The 20,565-nt window shown below is 41.9% G+C and overlaps 1 protein-coding gene and 1 long non-coding RNA gene across 11 annotated transcripts in view; both read left to right on the forward strand.

Annotated features, from left to right (window-relative positions):
• elavl4 (ELAV like neuron-specific RNA binding protein 4) overlaps positions 1–20,565 on the forward strand; it is a 73,713-nt gene that overhangs the window by 38,375 nt on the left and 14,773 nt on the right. For all 10 annotated transcript variants that reach the window (XM_040052995.1, XM_040052997.1, XM_040052992.1 and 7 more), the window contains 2 exons: positions 10,043–10,146; positions 13,636–13,789. In XM_040052995.1, the coding sequence (XP_039908929.1) occupies positions 10,043–10,146; positions 13,636–13,789 (258 nt within the window). The remainder of the gene's footprint in view (positions 1–10,042; positions 10,147–13,635; positions 13,790–20,565) is intronic.
• Positions 10,153–12,612, forward strand: LOC120747281. Its single transcript, XR_005699078.1, has 2 exons — positions 10,153–11,095; positions 11,210–12,612. It is a non-coding gene; the product is annotated as an uncharacterized LOC120747281 (long non-coding RNA).

The raw sequence follows: 20,565 nt of genomic DNA on the forward strand, positions 1-20,565 counted from the left end.
TACCACAAGCTGTCATCATCACTATCACCATATTCTCTCTCCACCTGATTTTTCCCTTAAGTGTGATTTTCCTAGCAGCAGCGAGGAACCGAGCTAACAACAGATATTTGCAGAGAGTTTAAAAACGAACCAAATTGCCGTAAACCTACTCGGGCCCTAAATGCAGGACCGTGAGAGAGGTAGAAATGTTTGTTTGCTCACTTCTAAACCATTTGCTCTGCTTCTCTTCTCTGCAGTACAATATCTGTCTGATGACTTAGCATCAACGCAAAAAAAAGCTATAAATAAATCCTGCCCTCCCCTCCATATCCCCCCCATGGTGGATGCCTGTTTTGCTCTCCCATGGGTGCAATTTTCTTGTGCAAACTTTTAGGCTAACAAAGTACAGATCCCTTCCAGCAGGGAATGCCAAGAGGCTTCATGCTCTCTCACAGTCATCCAAATCATTAACAGACTACGCCAGGTTTTCAAGAGGGAGGGTGGGAGAGTTAAGAGACCACTTTTTTAGGTTTACATACACCTGTACCCTGCACCCCTCCTTTCTCAGCTGTCATAAATATCTCCATATACTTTTAAGGAAAAAAAAAAAGAAGATAAACTTCTGACTGAAACGTGAGAGCGGTCTATCTTGATGAGAGTTTGGCTCTTACGAGGCATCGCTGCCTTCATATTCTAATATTCAGTATGTGGAACACGAGTCTAGAACAAAGTGTAAGAATTTAAATAAATTCACAGAACTATTCAGAAATGCACTTGGATAACAGTTTAAAAATTTAATCCTTACAAGATTGAAATATTCCTCCAGTGTATTTGGTGTTCATAACACAAGAAGGAGTGGTTAGATTCCCTGGTACATTTGTATCAGCTATTTCAAATTCACTTTAAGCAAACATTTCTCAGAAAAAGGCAGATTGCTATAGTCCTGGTAGAAAAGGAAGAAAATGTTAAACAGTCAGAAGCTCTTAAAGGGTAGGCTCAGTGGTCAAGTAGAGAGTAAACAAAATAAAAAGACTTCCTGATTATTATTATTATTATTAATGAAAACCGCCAGTATTGTTGTTGCCAGTCCAAAGAAATTAAATGTAAAAAAAATCCTTGTATTAATTAATAGATAAACCAGTCTCCATCTGGCTATAAGGTATTAAGACCTTATACCATAATTCATGGATAAGTCTGTCTTGATCAGGCTATAATGCTTATAAGCTGATGAGGACTGACTTATCCATGAATTAATAAAGAATTTTTAAAATCACAGCGCTTTAGATTTCCACAAGTCTTTCTTTGGTTTCCTTTTTACTTGATTAATCAGCATTTGTGTCATCTGCTTCCCACCACCAGTGTTTGCATTTCAGCTAACCTGTGAGTGCTCGCTGACAAGGTGTGAGCACTCGGACCTCTCAGAGGTATGAGACAGACAGGTCCTCGGCGTCACCTCAGCTTCCTGTGGACTCGCTCCTGTCAGCTCCAATGACGGCAGGACGGTGTGAGGCTCAGGCAGGCGTAGACACTTCAGCTCCGTCTGTCACCCCGGCTGACTTCAGCTGGTAGAAAAGCCACCTCTGGGTGTCTTTGTTGCTCCCCGCACGCCTACCTGCTTGCCTGCTTGCACAACTACCTGGTGCTCTCGTAACACACAGGGGATATGCAGGTTAATCTTTTATTTAAGTCTAGCTTACACGCACATAGCTCCAGTGCTCTTAAAGATATAACGTGTTGTTCTTGTTACAGTTAATTCTGTGCAGTAGAAACGTATAGAAATGCTTACATCAAATCCACAATGGCTTTCAGACTCTGCACTATAAATGTTTCCAATGTGTGTTTCTTCTTTTTATTGAAAATCTATTCACCGTCTGAAAGCTCTGCCTCTTAGACATAAGAAAAAATGATACACGGTCCTTTATGGATAGCTTGAAAAGACCCATGCGGACCTTGCACTGCACTGAATCAGCACTCTCGAATATCTACACACGGCCATATGCACACAGAAAGAAATGGAATTGACTGATCCTTGTCAGTAAGGCATTGTTCTGGATCATTTTTCTGCATCAGCTGCATTTCTGGCGGAGAACTGAATGCATTTGTTTTCATAATGACATGGAGAAGAAGAAAATAGCTTTTCATGCTGGAACAAGAATTGATTGCATTAGGGAGGGGAGTAGGGTTTGCAGTGGGGTTATACTTTTATAGGCAGCCATTTTTTTTGCATCCTCATTTCGTGCCAATTATTACACTAGCCAAGAGCTCGGAAGTCTTATTTTGTGGGGACAGATTAAATATTTTACTTTTACTTTAAATAGTCGTTGGCCCCGTTCTGGCTGCCTGTGGTGCCGTTTTTATTTTCCCATGCGGCCACAGAATTTTTCAGGTTTTCGCAGTAAACCTCTCACCTTTAATATGCTTCTTTGTGTTTGTGCAGATGAAATACATCGCACCCTGTAAAGACATCCCTAAAGCACACTGACTGAAGCCTTTTGTGCACACTACTCTAGTCACCTTCCATGTGTTGGTTTTATACGTGGAATCGGGGGAGCTGATGCAAATCGTAGTGACAATGTAGCAAGCCAAGCAGATGTTGGCCATGAAAAATAGATGGACTGTGATGTCAGATGTGGAGTAGTTCAAGCTGGAGCACCTCTGACAGACAGCAGCTCGAGAACTATGCACTGAAATCAATTCTTACATAAGGATGCATACATTTTATGAACTGTAGTTGCTAAAAAGCCCAACAAAACCCACTTAAGGTTAGTTGGATTTGGCTTGCTTTGTATGCAGAAGCCGGGGAGCACATTTCCATTAGTTACATACATTTTAACCACGATCTGCAAGGACGTAATGGTTGCACTTGCATAAGGGGGCAAATTAGATATTCAGTTTATAAACATCAGGTTATATATTTAAATAGATACATTTATGACATACTGGGAGGCAAAGCTAATCGTTTTCATATTTAAGCTATTTTTCTACATTATTACAAGAGTCATAGGAATAAAACACCTACTATTTCTTTGTTTGACGTTTATACCTTCCAGAAAACTTAAATCACACAAGCGCAGGTTTTTCCGTGTGGTGAAAAACCATTACGCACTTTTTCAAATGCTTACTGAAACCATGTTGTGGGAGATCTGGTGTGGTGTTTATATCCCACATGCAGGCTTCATTTATCTGAACCTGAACCGGGCTGAAGGCTGAAGATAGCGTGAACAAAGCTGACAAGGAAAGAGATGAAAAAAGGATTTGACATCTCCAAAGCCAGGTATTAAGAGACCTGCCAGGCTCAGAGGTGCATACGCAGGCAGACACACATTAAAGTTTCAGAGTCCCAGGTCCCAGAATGTCCTGTCTCCCCCGTCGTAGCACCCTCCCTCATTCAATCTCCTCCCGCCCCCTGCTCGGGACCCAGAATTGGACATCCTGAGTTTGCCTGACTGCACCACTCCTCTTGTGACCCTCACGTCAGACAGCCTCTGTCCCTCCCCATTTCGCTTTGAGTGCCCTTTACATGGAACAAAGAGGTTGTGACTGTCCCTTATGCCGACTTCGGATCCGGAGGCCGAATGCGCCTCAAGGCTGGTTAACCTGCCCTCCAATCCTCCGCTCTTGAGTGCACTATGCCTAGGCAGGAGATATACCCAGACAATCGTTTCGTCCCCACAAATGTGAGCCACAAAACTGTTGGTAGGGTGTGACTCTGCTCAGTATCAGAAGGAGCAGGTACAGCAGGGTGGGCTCTACATTCTTGACATAACAGGGTTATCCGAGTCTTAAAGGGGGCTTCTCGTCTCCTGTTTCTCAGCTGTGCAGCTAGCCAACCAGCCCACACACTTCAGGCTTCAGTCCATTGGCCCCAAGGCTCTGGGAGCCACCATGAGGGGGTGGTTTACGTGTGTCTGTATATGTGTGTGTTTGTGTGTGTGTTGGTGTAAGCAGGGCCTTGGGAGCTAAGAGTGGGAGCTTCCTGACTGCAACAGTGGCTGCTACCTTGGCAACCCAGGAGGAAAAGATGTGTTGAATGAGTGAGTGGGAGAGGGATCTACAGTAGATACGTGCGTGGGGGGGATGTGGCTCTGTTTATGAATTTAGTTATTTAAATGGGCTGTTGCCACATGATATACACTTACTGTACCGCTCTAAGGCAGCCGTTTGTTCCCTTTGTGATCATTCTCTGCAAACCCCTCCCCATGCCCTATGCGGTTGAGAGTCTATATGGTAACTAAGTGTATTTTGACATGAAGCTGGTGACAGGGCACATTTTAAAATGTTGGGGAATGCTGGCCTATCAAAAATAGCACTACCTCAAGTTGCTGCAGCAGCGAGGGTCAAAACGTCAGGGATGAGAGACGACGCAAGCAGCGAATGTGACACATTTAGTTTGACAAATTGAAATGGTTTTTTTTTTCGTCCTTTGGCCTCATCTTAAAACGTCTTGAAATTTAAGACTGACCGAGCAGATTTGCCAGTTTCTGTGGAGAGGGAGCCGGTCCTCTCAAGGTGTGTTAACGTCATAGTTCTGATGATTCCTGCACACTGCAAATCCCCCTCACCCTCTTTCATTCTTCTGTCCTGCAATGACTCAGCTGCAGTCCACAAGTTGAAGTGTTTTTATAGAAAGGCTGTAAAGTTTCCTTCACATAGATGCAGTGAAAATATTTAGATTAGATAGATGTTTTCATGAAATATTTTCACTGAAAGTCACAAACTGCAAAAGAACTTAAGCCAAAAATAAAGAATTAAATAGGATTTGAACACGTCGGCTCTAAAAATTGGTTCGGCTCCAGCTTACGTCTGTTTTGACAACACAGCAGTTCAAATGAACTTTTTGATTAATAACTGCACTATTCCAGAGAATTTTGTGGGGAACAATAGACCACAGATACACTGTAAAACAGAAAGATCATACAGCTGTGCGTTTCCTTCGGTAGCGTCCACTTCACATCAAAGAGTATAGTGCGTTTGCCTGATGATAGCAGGAGATGGTGATGAAGATGCTTTCATGTCTGCAGTTCAGGGCTTTTAGTCACATAATAGAACAAAAGGCAGAAAATAATAACAGGAGTTTGTTTCTGTGTGTATCTCACAGCAAATAATTGTGCACCATGCGGTGTATCTCACAGTGTCATTGGTGAATACCTTTTTGTCCAACTTGATTATATAGCTCTACATTCACTGAAACATCTACTTGTCTTTGGTGTGTGTCCATTATGTACTATATCTAGGTACTTGTATGTCATTTTGCATAGGTAGTGTGCTTTCACACTTGCATCTTCTGGTGTGTACATATGTATGTGCGCGAACAGGGGAAAGGAGAGGTGAAATTACATAGCAGTGCCAGCAGGCAGGACACCGGCTCGAAGCACACTCATTTTCTCATCTCACACATTGGGCAACCTGCTGCTCCTCAGGAAACAAATAATGGCTTAGTCATAACTCCTCGCCAACACACCAAAGAGCTCCTCACTAGAAATAGCAGTGATTTTTTACCACTGAAAAACATGCCCACCTTCCTATACAATTTATGTCAGATTGCACAAAAAGGTCTACCAAAAGAGTGGAGGTGGGTTCAAATTAGCCCCCTCTCCTTCACTCTGCCATCCTATGTGGTTAGGCTGTTAGCGAAAGTGGACGCGTGGCACAAAATGATAAAGCACTGCACGGGCACCTGAGCTTATACAGTATGTAATGACAGCTTTTGGCAAATGCACAATAAATACCGTTAACAGCTTAGATTCCTTGATTTTATATATTACATATGTGTTATTCTGGGACTTGCCATTATTAAATTTACATAATTTTTATTAAGAAGCCTCTTTTTATTGCTGCTAAGCATTTTCTTAAGCCGTTAGAAGTGCTGGAGAATTTGCACAAATGGCAGTGTGAGCAGCTGACAAATCAAAGGCGAGTATATATCTTACCTCATTAAAAGGCCATTATGAAGACCAATGCATCATTTGGGTTCTTGGTTTTAATTGACATTTAAAATATATAAGTCAGTGCATCTATTAAGCAAATTGATCAACAGAAGGCAGATTTTCCTGTTAGCTACAACCATGATAGAGGCTATTCATCATGCCATTTTAATAGCTTCTCTATTTTCCCTTTAGATGCACTGATTATGTCATTTTCCAGCAGTATAAAAAGTTTGTGTCTATCAAATATCTCTTTAAGTTTTCAGACTTTTCTCTGGAAGTTGTTACACGAAAATAATTTAAATGTCTCATACGTTTATTCTGAACTGTTCAAACACATTTTATAACATTAAGCTGAATTTTTTATTGGTGTTTAGCAGCTGTGAAGAAGAACTTTGATGACATAACTAGAAGAAAAGTGGCAATAGACACAATCTTTGGAAATATGTGGCTAGAGTATTAGAAGAATCATCTTTGTATTTGGCTTACTTTGGTTTACTCTCGGCTGACCTTGCATTCCAGTAAGTTAACTGGTCCTCAGCCATTTTTAATGCCAGAACGTTGAGGGAGAACTTTGATGCTGTGATCCAAATGTGGTCCTGATCTGCTGAGCAGTGTTGAGGTGTACACGGTAGGTGCTGTGACAGGCTGAAAACCAGCTGTACGGTGCGTTGCTTCTGTTTCTGTGTATCGTACTGCAGGTTACAGATAGAACTGCTCACACTTTTTTATTTATTGCATGCTTCTGCGTGCATATTCACTGCAGAGGATTGAGATTTTTTCATTGCTAACATTACTTGAAAAACTAAGAAAATGCAACAACAATGGCGTGCTTACTCGCTAGCCACCCACCACTCCACGTATTACTGTCCTGGCATGAAGTCGTACTTTACTACCTGCGTTTGTTTGTGGTGATTGAGCGATTATACGTTTAGATGTGTGCACATGTATGTACATCTGCCAGTGTGGTGCATCTTCTGCCAATCCGTGCAAATTCCAGGCAGCCAGGCAGTTTGCCGGCAGCTCCCTGCTGTTAGCTGCTCCTTAGCAAGCTGGAAACGGTGGGTGGAATCCCCTCCTGGAGATTTTCTGATGCTGCAGGCAGATGTCTCCCTCTGTTTACCCTCCTTTCCTTGTTCACCTGGGGAAAGATGCCAGCCACTGAGCCTCGTTCCCACCCTCTTCCTTCCGGCCCCAGAGGCCCTTAACCTTGCCAAAGAAGGAGTGAAGACGCAAGTGGGGGCGGGAGGATATGCCAACACCAGCCTGAGCTCGTATATAACATACACATCCAATTAAAATGCAAACACACGCGAATATTATTTACATATAGTAGCAGCTGCTGAAAACCACAGTCTTCAGAGGTGTAATCAAAGTAAATATAGTGGTGGGTTTGTTGTAAAAGTGTCATCTATTACTCACTCACATGTGTGCGTACCCATATTTCCATACCAACTTGTGCACACACGCATGCATGCGCACCTCCCACACTGTGACTACCCCCCCCCTCGCAGCAGTAGCATCCATGCTTGCCAGTTTGGCCCCATTTGTCTGACTGGATGACTCAAACAGCCGGCCCATCTCAATGGCGCTGCACAAGTGCTCTTTGCCAGAACCTTCTGGTGGCTGTGCTTGTCGAACCTCAACATTTCTTGTTGAAGATGAAGAAGAGGGGTGAGGAAGGTGCTGGGAAAGTGAGCGAGAGAGGTAGCAAACACCAAAGAAGAGTGATCTCCGTAGCAGGCACTTAACTGTACCCATCTGGAATTTCACTGTAAATTCAATTGATGCACATATGAGCAGTCGTTATTAGAGACACTACTGGGTTATTTAGAATACAGTTTATGGGCAATTTTGCTATGCTTTATTTTAATTCATTCAGTTAATTACTTTTGCCAAATGTTCTCTTTCACTTCATTATTCATAGTCTCTTGTGTACACTATTTAATAAAACATTAGAAGCCCCAGAAATAATTTCCCAGCTATGCTTAATTTTCTTAACTTGCCACCTGATGTCAGCTGAGAGTCAGAGAGGAAGAAGAGAGCGAGAAGAGGATGGTTAGTTATAAATAGCAGTAGTCTCCCCAGGATGGCAGGTTTTTAATTAACAATAGAGTGTCTGATAATCCACAGTTAATCCAGAGGAGAAGAGGGAGGAGAGGGGAGAAGAAGAGAAAATCATCAGCTGTTTGATGTTAGGACTACAAGTCCCTCCTGGCCCTTACACTGCTTGCTTCTGAGCTGTTCTGCGCCGTGATATCCATAGCCCAAATGTATTTATTTTGTGAAACAGCCATGCTCCATATTTTGTGATTCACTTTGTCTCTGACTAACCGCTGTCTGTTCCCATTAGCATGAATATGTGCATGCCGCTCTTCTTAAACTGCCTGGGATTCTTTGTGCTTGTGTGTGGCGTTAGTGGATGGGGGCTGTTTGTGGAAAACTAGCCGACTGAACGCCCCGACGGCTAGAGGCGTCCGCTTAAAGTCTAAGCGCGTTGAAAGGCTTGATCTGTTGGGGAAACACTGGGAGATGTCAGGCCCGCTTCACTCTCAAAGGGAGTCTGCTGTCTAAGACACTTTGAGCTTGGAGGGAAGTGGGGGTGGTATTTTTCCTCTCGTTTTGCACAGCTGAAAAGACAGTAACAAATATGTTGTTTGTACCTTCTATGATACTTTATTTGCTTAGGCTGAGTTTCGCTGTCATAATTCAGAGAGAATTTGAGTAACATTTATCGCATTATATTTTAGGCATTCACTAGTTGACACATATATTTTGAGTAACTTCAACTGGATGCTCCGGCGCCTTAAATTCCCTCGAGCTCAAGAACACAAGTACAATAAAAAATAATAATGAGAAGTGCAACAATGAGAGCGTAACACACCAAGTAAGGCTGTTCAGGCATGAAGTAACACATAGGTTCTTTCTTGTTTGTTTATGTGCATTATTACACCATAATTAACTAGCAGTTTTTGGGGGGTATTCAGTGTGTTTATTATGCCTTTATTTTCATATAGAGAGACCTGGAAAGACAATGTCTCACTCATTAAATGTTTTAGAGCACAAATCTGAACAGCCGTGGCAACAAAGCAGCCTTCACGTGACAAAAAAAGTCACATCAAAACTCGCGGTGCTCCAGGCAGGAGTCGCTTTGATCTTGTCGGCAGTAACGACGGCACATGTATGTTGTGAAGGATTTTCCAGGCACACATGCATGTTGTCTCAGGTTAGCAGGCGGCTTGTTCCAAAGAAAAGCACCACAATAATTGGGTGTTGTGGTAAGGCTGTTTTTTTTAATGCACAATCAAAATAAAGTTAATTTTTAAAACAACTTCGTTTCTAAAAAAAAACAACCAAACAAACAAACAAAACAAAAAAACCCTAAATTTTAAAAAACAAACAGTTACAGGTCATTTAACCCCTTTTAATTAATTTGTCAGTTTGGGCAACTGTGTTGACATCACTTCCACCTTTCTCAGATGCTGAGGCCTGTTTATTTGTTATTTAATTTTTGTATTTAACCTTTATTTAACCAGGAAGATCCCGTTGAGATTAAAAACCTCTTTTTCAAGGGAGACCTGGCCAAGATAGGCAGCAGCAAGTGCCTCGCAGTTACAAAAATTACTCAATTAAATACAGGCAGCAGCAACACACATGCAAAAATAAATGAAAAATACAAAATAAAATTCTGTTAAAATGACAAACAATCTAATTGAAACAGTTGCATGTTATGGACTTGGCCTCAAGGATTTTTAGTTTAATTTTAAAAGCACTTAATGAAATGAATTCTGTCATTTTCCAGTCGTTCTGCAGTTCGTTCCAAGCCGAGGGAGCTAAATGGACAAAAGCTCTTTTGCCAAATTCAGTTCAGGCAAATGGAACAGAAAGTAACAAGTAACCTTGCGGACGAAGAGGATAATGACCAGCATGTTTCACTGCAAGCAGGGAATATATATAGGAAGGCAGCAATCCAAGTATTGCCTTATATATAAAACTGTATAGCACCTGAACTCATATCATTAGTATGACCATCCTGCAGTTTGGCATTGTCTTGCTGAAAAGGCAAGGCCTTACCTGAAACATAAACACCTGGATTGTGAACACATTTTAAAATGCTTCCTTTCTTTTTGCCATTTCAGGACAGAGTCTGGGCTACGGTTTTGTCAACTACATTGATCCAAAGGATGCAGAGAAAGCCATCAACACGTTAAATGGACTCAGACTTCAGACCAAAACAATCAAGGTAAATCACACCATGCATGCCTGTGTTACATAACGACCAGACAAGCAATTAAAGTAAGAAAAGTGTTCTTTGGACAAAAAGATTTCAGTAATTTAAAGTTGTGGAGGTCGTGTTAAACTTAAATTATAAGACTTCCTTCTAATTTCTGAGAGCCCTTTTAGATAGTGATGCTGTTAGCGGATGTGCTGGAGGGTGAGATGGGATTAACATCAATGAGCGTCAGAAATGAAAAAGACCATCTAAATCAAAGAGACACATTAAAAAAAAGCTTGTGACTATGGTTGATATGCTAATTGCTTTTTAAATGTCAGAATGTAAAGGTGAAATTATAGTTATCTCTGAATAAAAGGGAAGAAACACATCAATCATCATATTGTCCAAAATAATTGAGGGCTCTGTTATTGCATTCTAAATGGCAAGACTAATCTGCAGGCTCGATGGTGGTTGTCACAGCAGTAATATCAGCCTCAGTACTGCGCTGTCCTTCCTCCAAACACATTTTAAAGAACCCTCACAAGTAATAGTTTGAGCAGATGTTTTACAGTGTATCAATCCTCCTGTTAATCTAATTTTCTCCCCTCGTATCCTCTGCTGTCGTCCTCTGTGCTCTGTGCCTGCTGATATGTTGTTTTAAGCTGGGCCGTAATCTGTTGCTCTGTGGTAATCCCTGGATTCTTTCTTTCTGTCATCCGATCTAATCTAGTCTAATCTAATCTAATAGGATGGGATTAGCCTGTTTGCAAATAGGGAATCCCACGGGGAATCCCTCCATTCCCTGGACAGCATAAACTGTCTGGCTTGGTATCGAATTTAAAAAATAAGAGCCTCATATATATTTTGTGCGTGATGTCTAAAATGTGGATTTTACAGAGTAAATGTGTTGTATTAGTGAATATATATGTAAAGATGAGATGTTTACGGGTTGATGTGTCCACGTCTGTATTTTTGCGTGTGTTCCACATGAGCTGCGCTCTGAGAGACATGACTACCTAAAAACCAGAGTGCAAGCTTGTGTGTGCGACTGCACAAATCCCCATCAGAGGAGGAGCACCGCCCTTCAAAGTGGCTTTCACTATCAGCTAGTCCAAACAGTTGCTAAACTGCTTGTTTTTGAGTTGTTACTTTATTGTAAATCCCTTATTTCTTTCACTTTTTTCCTCCCTAGCTTTGTTGCGTATTAGCTCTTTTTAAGGTTCCTCCAGCGCTGTTTTGTAAAAGTAGTAATAAATATTCAAATCATTTGTTAAGTAAGAGGATCTTCTAAGTAAGATTTTTAAAAGGAAGTTGCATGCCTTTTAAAAAATGCATGCATATACCATCTTGTGTCTACGATTTACAAGACGAACTGACGAATCAAGTTACAGTTTGCTAGTATTAAAAATACTGCAAGCTGAATATTGTGTTTTCACAACATTCATAATATTCTCATAGATAGAGGCTTTTTTTTCCAAATTGAGAAATGCAGTTATACAATAGAACATCGAGGAAAGCTGAAAATATATAATATGATTTTGATTATTAATACTGCAACAGACAGTTTGCCAGGTAGACTCATGAACCACAGTCGTGCATTTGGATCTGACTAACGTGCCTGTTTGTTCATCAGAGATGCTTTTTGAATCTCACACAGTGCGTAGTGCTTTTAAGTAAAAACAAGCTTTTTCCCAATTTTAAAAAATGGGTAGAAGTTGAATTTTGTTTACACAGTGTGCATTTTGTGAAGTCTTTTATTATAGCAGTTTGAGTTCACAGATTTTCACTCTCACACTCTCACGACACAAGAGGTTGCCTCAAGTGGTTCGTGAGATAAAGGCGGCCTTCATAATGACAGAAGACAACCCTGCATCTCTGTCTAGCGCTATCTCTTTTTCACACTTCATTTCCTCCCTCCCACTACTCTCTTTCCCTGCTTTCTCTCTCCACAACAGACTGAAAAACCCTAAAGGTAACAAGGTAAATTAAAAGGCAGCGCGGTAATTCTAAAATTAAGTTTGTCGCTCTTTCATGTCACACCCTTCCCACTCTCTGCCACTACACTACTAAGGAAACGCTTGGCCCAGAGATTCACATGGTCTCGGGTGACATGTCTCTGCGAAGCGTCTTCGAGTTGGTTTCGCTGCCGCTGTTTCCTTCACCATGACACCTCAGATTTGTCAGCAATGGCTGCGACACAGCTTTCCTAGCGAGGTGTGAGGGGAAGCAGAAAGCCAAAGGTGAAAGGAGCTGACAGTGACATGCATGCACATAATCTGAGACACATTTATACTCACTTTAATCTTCACACTTACAGTTTTTCTAACTTTCTTGCACACGCGTACCCACTTCTGCGTCAGACACGCAGCGCACCACACTTGTACACAATACCGCTTACAGCTTGAGGAGGTGTTGATGGATAAGACATCTGGAGTTGGCTGACAAGGAGAGAAAATGAGGGAGAGCTGTACAGAGGAGAAAAAGAGGAGCAGAGAGAAAGAGGCAGAATCTGGAAGAGAGAGAAAGAGGAAGGAAGCAGACTGAAAATATTCAGGCAGCGGAAAGGAGAGAGATGCAGACGGAGAGAGGAAGACAGAGGAGAGGCTAAAGACGAAGATGTGCGGCAGGTTTTTAAGAAGTGAGACACGGGGAAAGCCAGCTGTTCCCAATCTTATTCTCTCACTGTAAGAGTTCAGAAGGATTTCCGTGCTGTTGCTCAAGGATATGACTGCATATATCCACAATATTTGCCTGACTTTAACCTTATTTGATGACTTATGTCTCCACATGTCAGAGGTAATGAAAGTACTGCAAGGGAAAGCTGCTCCAGTCAGCAGCGGTAGTAATGGGATTTACACAACTTTCACCGCTGCGGGTCGACAAATGAAGATGGTGTTGAAGTTCACTGGTGGAGAACTTGTGGCGTGAGCTGCGCAGCACAGTTATTCAATTCCAGGAATTACATATAACATTTACAAATAGCATCTTTAGTGAATGCTATTGCATTCACTAAAAAGTCTAATGAAAACTGATGCCTGCCACCAAAACATGTTGGCTCTAGCCTTTTTTATTCATTCATATTTTCACCCAGAACAGCATCAGCAGCGTGATTTTGTCTTGTAGTTATGTATTGGACAAAGTCAGAATCCTCTTCTCCTGGTTGCCTGAGCTGCCTTTTCAAAGTAAAACACCTGTGGTTTCTACTCTGGGGAGCAAAGTTTCCATCTCCTTCTGCAAAGACTGGGGGAGGCATGAAGTGTTATCTCTCCAGTGTTCTAAGCAGCTAAATCTTTTCCTAACAATGATAATCCCTAAGGCAAGGTGTACTCAGAAAACGCAGTCACATTTTCCTCCCTGTGGATCCAGTGATCCGCATCCTTGCCCATCCACAACACGCGCACATAAAAGCCTCGCACCTCTAACGCTATAATCTTGTTTATGATTTTTATGCGTAATAAAGCAGCAAAGCTCTAATTTATTTATAAAAGCCCTTACACTGTGTTCTTTTCCCCAAAGGTGTCATATGCGCGACCCAGCTCAGCCTCCATCCGTGACGCTAACCTCTATGTGAGCGGCCTGCCCAAGACCATGACCCAGAAGGAGCTGGAGCAGCTCTTCTCCCAGTACGGACGCATCATCACCTCCCGTATCCTTGTCGACCAGGTCACAGGTATCCATGGGGCAGCACCTCCTCTCCCTTTCACTTTAACACCGAGGCACATGAACCCATTATAAATTGATACTCTCTTGTTTATGTGGAAGTTTACAGAATTTCCCCATTGCCTTCTCTATTTTTAGCGAAAATAGCAACCGTTCGTGCTTTATTCTAAAAACATTTTTGTGTCACATTTCACTCGACAGTGTGACCAGATTCAGGAATACTGAAATAGCATAGCTCGATGTTTTTCATTATTTATTTCAGTCACCACTGGACAAATCAAATAAAAGTCCTGTGGTTGCAGTTATGAGGTGCTGTGCAGTCAGTCTGCACCGTTCAGATAATAATGTAATTTCCAGAGGAAGCTTCATGCCATTTAAGCTGGTGTTGTCATGTTTTCCTGTGATTGGCACACCAGTGCAATGACAGCATCGATGTGACCGAAGAGAGCATTTTTTTAATTTGCATTTTGCAGCTTCTTTACGTTCATAAAAAAAATGTTGTGCAGATACCCAAAACCCTTTTGAACTTGTGAAAGAGTCACAGAAATTAATCAAAATAAAGTCTTGAAAGAAGAATCTTTTTCTACAGCTGTTCCCAAACACGATGACATGTGTCATAACTTTTTTTTAAATTCAGCAAATTCAACAAAAATTCCAACTACAGGACTTTATAAGATAATTTTTTAGTACAAGTGAAAAATGTTCTCATGCAGCTCAAATTAGTAAGAAACTGTTAATTAAAGTAATGTCAGTCATGTTATGCTGTGCAGATGTGCGAAAAATATTTTGATTTCGGTCGTACTTCCAGCTCTAGTGAGTAAGTGAAGATAAGAGGTAATTTTTCTTCGTGTGACCCCTGCTTGGGATGCCACTGCGAAAATAGTAATTACATGAGGGCATGAATTGCATAGTCTCATGCTCAGTTACACATTCCACTACATCCAGAACGCAGGAATGAATCACATCACCCCATTGTATTGCAGAAGAACCCCTCCAGCATTTCTCTTAGATCCATTTCAGGATGTGTGTGTGTGTGCCTACAGGCTCCAACCTGCTCTAGTGTTATTTGCAATGTGTACTGATGAAGCAGAAAAGGAGCAGCATGCTGTAAGCCACACTCATTTGCCTAAGCAGAATAAATCACTGCTGGCAGTGAAGTCCACGCCTGTCTGTATGCACTGAGCACAGGAGGAGAGGGGAAAGCAGAGGAAGTGAACACAAAGGATCGGAGAAAAGGAGAATGAGAAAGTGCAGATGAGGACGGAGGAGGCAGAAAAAAAGAGGATGAGCAGAGACGGGGAAGGAAAAGGAATGTGAAGTGAGAGGGAGCAGAGAGAACACTATGAGGATGGAAACGGAAGTTAAAGGTGGAAGAGATACACCGCCTCATCCATAAACACTTAGATGATGGGGCAAATTTCTTGGCCATCTCTTAACTAACAAACCTGTCACACCACCGTCCAGCTTAAAGCCAGGGGAGTCCCTGTAAAACACCACATGGCTGCACAGCAAGGCGACATCTGCTTAGTAACAGCCAAATGTGTGTTTGCTCGGGACACATGCCATCGTTAAAACAACTCTCAGTGCATTCGCTGAAGGCTAGGTTCACAAGAGGCTAAATTAATTATTGTAATCATTCTTGTCTAGCACAGGATCAGTTTAAAAGTTGACCGCTTAGCATGTTCAAATGCAATGCTGCAACAGTCAAAAAAGAAAATACAGCCTCTTTACAAACTAAGGGTTTACATATCAGGGCATAATAAAACCTTGCAGTCATTAGCTGTACCTAAAATAAGATAAATACAACATCAGATTAACAACAAAATATGGGATATTACATTTAGTCATCTATTTAGTTGACAAAGACTAGATGCAATAGCAGAGTGAAAAACTAAGTCCACACTTAGAGGGTAAGTAACAGACAGGTGCTGCTAATCAAATGCACTTGATTAATCTATCATCAGCAAGTGTGAGCACCTCTATAAAAGCAGCAGTTTGGGCAGTTTGCTGGTCTGGAGAAGGATGCCAAGAAGGAAACACATTAGCAATGATATTAGAGAAGCGATTGTTGCTGACCATCTGCAAAGGGTTCTTAGAGCTTTTCCAAAACCAAAGTCAAACCTGCCAAAGTTCATCATTATAAAGTGAGAATGATTATTCATAAGTGGAAAACATTCAAGACAGTTGCCGATCTGTTCGGGCGTGGATGTTCCAGCAAATTCACACCAAGGTCAGGGCATGCAATGCTCTGCACAAACCCAAGAGCCACATCTCAGACTTTACAGACCTCAGTTAGCATGTTAAATGTTCAATGTCCATGGCGGTGAAATTTGAAAAGACTGAACAAGTATGGGTTGTTTGAAGTTGTTGGCGGGAGAAAGCATCTCCTCTCTAAAGACTGGAACGATGTGCTTCAGACAGACAAGACCAACATGGAGATGTTTGGCCATAATAATTAGCTCAAAGGGGGAATGATTTGGGCTTGTTTTGCAGTCGCTGACTGTGTATTCCTCTGTATACAAAGTATTCTAGAGTCAAATGTGAGGCCATCATTCTAACAGCTAAAGCTCAGCCAAAATTGAGTAATGCAACAGGGCAGTGATCCCCAAAACAAAAGCAAATCTGCACCAGAAAAAAGAATCAAGGTGTGCCAGTGGCGCAGGTCTCACCTAGTGAGACCTGCACTAGGTCCCAGCCTGATTGAAATGCTGTGGCGGGACTTTAAGAGAGCTGTGCATGAACAAATGCCTGCAAATAAGTTCTCAACAACAATGTGAGAGACTGAGAAGGTCATACAGAGAAGGATTTTAAAACTTGAACCATGCTGCGTACTTCTTCTGCATTTTTGTTCAGCAATTAATGACACGGTGTAATATGTCATGTGTTTTTGTTCAGCTGAGGTTGTATTTGCTTAAGTCTCTAAGTCCTGATGAGATCTCGATGTTTTATTATGTCCTGTAAAGTTCGTTCTTTTTTTGCATGTTTGTTCAGTACAGTAGTTTGAGGAATATCCCATTCCTCTCTCCTGCACACAGTCCCTTTTTTCACACTTTGGATGAAAAAATCTAATTAGACCCCAGACTGAATCTTTTTTTAATGATGCCTGGAAAACTGGCTGTTGCGTTTGACAGAAGGCGACGCTGACATCACTCGTCTGGAAAAGAATATCAGAGCTAATCGGACAATTTAAGGCAAACAAGCTGTGTTTATCCGCATCGTGTACAAGATGAATATAGTACAGTAAATGAAGACTGGGAAAACAATCCTCACATGCACTCGTGTAAAAGTTATATTGGTCAGCACACACAGAGAGCAGGAGGTGGGGTTTTTTTAGTCTGTGAACACCCTCACTTACAATAATTGCTATCCTAACTACTGCCCTGGCCACCTGCCTCACAATTGAAATAGACACGTACTATATATGCACACACAGACACAAAGATTATGTGTGAGAGAGATGTTCTTCAAGGTGGCCCCAGAGGGTTAAGGATCAGCAGGAGAAATGTTAATGATTAATTAGATGTTAGAGTTGCTGGTGATTAAAAACATGGAGGACTTTAGAAGGGCCCTGAGACTAGTATGCTGGCATCATTGACTCATCTTTTTCTTCTCTCTGTTACTGTACAGGCATACGCATACACCCACCCACACACTCACTGCCATTAAAGAGAGAAATGGGCTGCAAATTAAAACTCTCCTGTGACTGCCAAAATGTAAGTACAGAACAAGAAAGAGGAGAGACTCAGAAAGGCAGCGAAGGAGCGAGAGGGATAGAGATTTGTGCTTGGTGTCAGACTGCTTTTTGGTTCAATGAGTGGATCGCTGTCCTGTTAGCCAGCCGCAGGATGTCCTGATGTCGGTTGTGTCACGGTGACACCTCAAAAAAAAGTCCTCAAAACTTTAGTCTTCCTGGCTTTAGGGGCATATTGATAGAGCGTCGTTACAGTGCAGCACCTTGAAGTCTCGGTGCAGGTCGACAGTGAATCATCAGCGTTTTTCTAAAATTCAATTCACTCAGTGATTCACTCTTTCTGCTAAACCGGGGATGGATTTGAAACACACCCTTACCCTGCTGATGTAAACTGCATAGGTTTTATACAGGAGCAAATCAGAGAGATGCTGCATAGAGCTGCTGAAGTAACGAATGTTCTGCAGTGACCATCGGCAGATGGGCTGATGATCTCCAGCTCCTGCTCGGCTAAATTGGGAACATGAAGTCTGTTCTGTAAATGACCCTCCTCATCAACAGGATGCACCCTGCAGTCACTCTTCTGTTCTTGAAGACATGAAGGAACTTTATCACTGTTAGCATCATTCGTGGACAGAGATGGCTGAAGCAAAATTCACCAAAACTGGCAAATTGCCCCAAAGACTCAGGGCGCGAACGCAACATTGACTCAACAAGGGTATCTCTCCATCTCTCCCTCACCATCCCCCTTCCTCTGTCTATCGATTTCTTCTGAATGGATAAGCATATTGTCTCTTTATCAGCCCGCATAGCGCCAGATTCCCCCTCCCGCCTTTCTGTCTAACCTTCGGGGAAGGCGGTCAGGCCGTGATTTTATGTTCTGACAGCTGATTTGAGCTAGCCTCAAACACACCAATCTGAAACACATGCAATATCGGAGACCTCTTTGGTTCAATAGCTGGCTATTCTTAGGTCTTCATCTCATATGCACACAGAGGTCAATGCTTACCTGATCAATGACTGCAAATACAATTGATCCGGAGACACAGCTTTTTCAAATGACAGCCCTAATGTGAAACTAAATTGCTGCTCTTTGTGTGTAAGGACCGACTGTAAAAAGGCTGATGCCACATTTCCCTTTGTGTGGGATGGAAGGAGGTAATGGAGAAAAGATTCCCATGGTAACAAGTAGCAAGCATTAATTCTGTCATATAACTCGTGATGGGGATTGCCTGTGATACTAATAGGTGCATCTTGCACGCACAATGAAATTATATGTAATATTTAGTGAAAGTTGCATGATAGGCAGCAAAAAGAAGCATTAAACTGAGAATGTATAAAAGCTTTTTTCGACAGGCAGCATCACAAATATGCAATGCTAGAGTTGAAATTAGGTTTATGGAGGTATTAAAAGTCTGACCACGTTCAGTGTGCATAATGCTGCACAGAACAGGACCTGTTTAGCCAAAATTATATTTTAATCAGAGCTATTTTAGTTTTACCTGAAACACCCTTTTTGCCGGTGACTTTGGAAAGGAAGCCAGAAAGAGTGCAGTTGTTGCCCCCTGTAAGGTGACATTTTTAGATCAGAAAAAGAGAGAAAAAACCAACAACAAGAGAAACAAGAAAGATTTAATTTTTATTGTCTCACAATTTGTGATCAGACGGGCTCAACCGTTTTGAAAATGCGCTCCCAGAAGGTCATAACCGAACGTTTTTATGTTTTCAGATGCATAGACGTGATGCGTGGAATTACTCTGCAGCAGTCTGGAGTTGGTTGCTCATGATATAAACACAGTACTCGCGGTGCATATGCTTAAAACGCTTTAGCGCAGCCCATTTCTATTTAGAAGCTGCAGACCGAACACATAATATATTTCCCCTGCTGCCATTAGATCGCTGTAAGCATTTAGTCAACTGGAGAAAAGCTTTTAGAGCTGTTGTTGATGTGGGGAGTGATAAAAGCCATCAAGTAACCTAGAGTACAAACTTGCTTTACACTGGCGTCATCTCTGCAGTTAGATTGAACTTGTAATTTTGGTCTTGATTTAAATGTAAATATTAATTTGTGGTCTTCAGCTTTATTCTGTAGTTTGTAGTTACAGCCTAAACTTCAGCTTCGGCTTTGCTTGTCTTTCCAGTCAGTGCCTCATTTGCGAGGAGGACGACTGCTTAGTTCCCATTTTTTATCCGTTCTTCTCACACCTGTTGTAATGCACAAGTAAATATAGTACTTGTGCATTACAACAATACCTTTTTTCCTCAAAGGAACTGCCCTTTCTCTGCACAGTTAGTATGTTCTCTCCTCTACTGACTTGAATAATGAATGTTCCTCTACAGACTGACACCACACTGATTCCCTGTTCTCTGTCTGTCCAATAGCAGAGAACAGAACGGTCAAGGTGATATGAGCAGAGAGCTGCTTCCTGTAGATGGGATGACTGCAGCCTTGACTCACGCTATCATCTCACATCTCTCTGCCTCGAGTTTGTTTTTCCTGTAATCTTTCGAGTGCGTTCCATCTCTGTGATAGTCGACACACGCACACAAAACCACATATAGATATGCACATCAATACATGCGTACGCACACACCAGACAGATGGTTGGAGCTCTGCTCTGACAGAGGCCAAAGCACAGGGCACCTCCACTCTTCAAAGTCTCTGAGCCTCTCTTCTCACTGCTTTTTTAAATGCCATCTGTACCCAGGCAAACTAATGCTACTTAAAACAAGGACATTGCATTTTTTTTCCTGCCTCTAATTAGAAGCCAGTAGGAAGTTTCTTTCTGTCTCTGCCATATTAAAAATCTCTTGGAAAGGCAAGTCTAATAATTTGATACTCTTGGCACACAATTGTACGTCAAATAAAAATAAAAGGAGGGGAGATGGGAAAACAGAACACCGGAAAACAACAAGATGCGTATGCATGCGAGCACTGGTGCATGCATCTGCCAGAGTGGGCCTGCTTACAAGAATACATTGTGCTAGATGGATGTGTGTGAGAGACAGAGAGCTAGAGAAAGAGAGAGAAATTCTGTATGTGTGTGTGTGTGTGTGTTTCATTATCCAGCAGCCAGGTTTCTCACCTCACTTTTTTC

The sequence above is a fragment of the Simochromis diagramma genome, unplaced genomic scaffold (assembly GCF_900408965.1).
Source record: "Simochromis diagramma unplaced genomic scaffold, fSimDia1.1 OVJJ01000419.1, whole genome shotgun sequence".
In the NCBI taxonomy this organism is placed as follows: Eukaryota; Metazoa; Chordata; class Actinopteri; order Cichliformes; family Cichlidae; genus Simochromis; species Simochromis diagramma.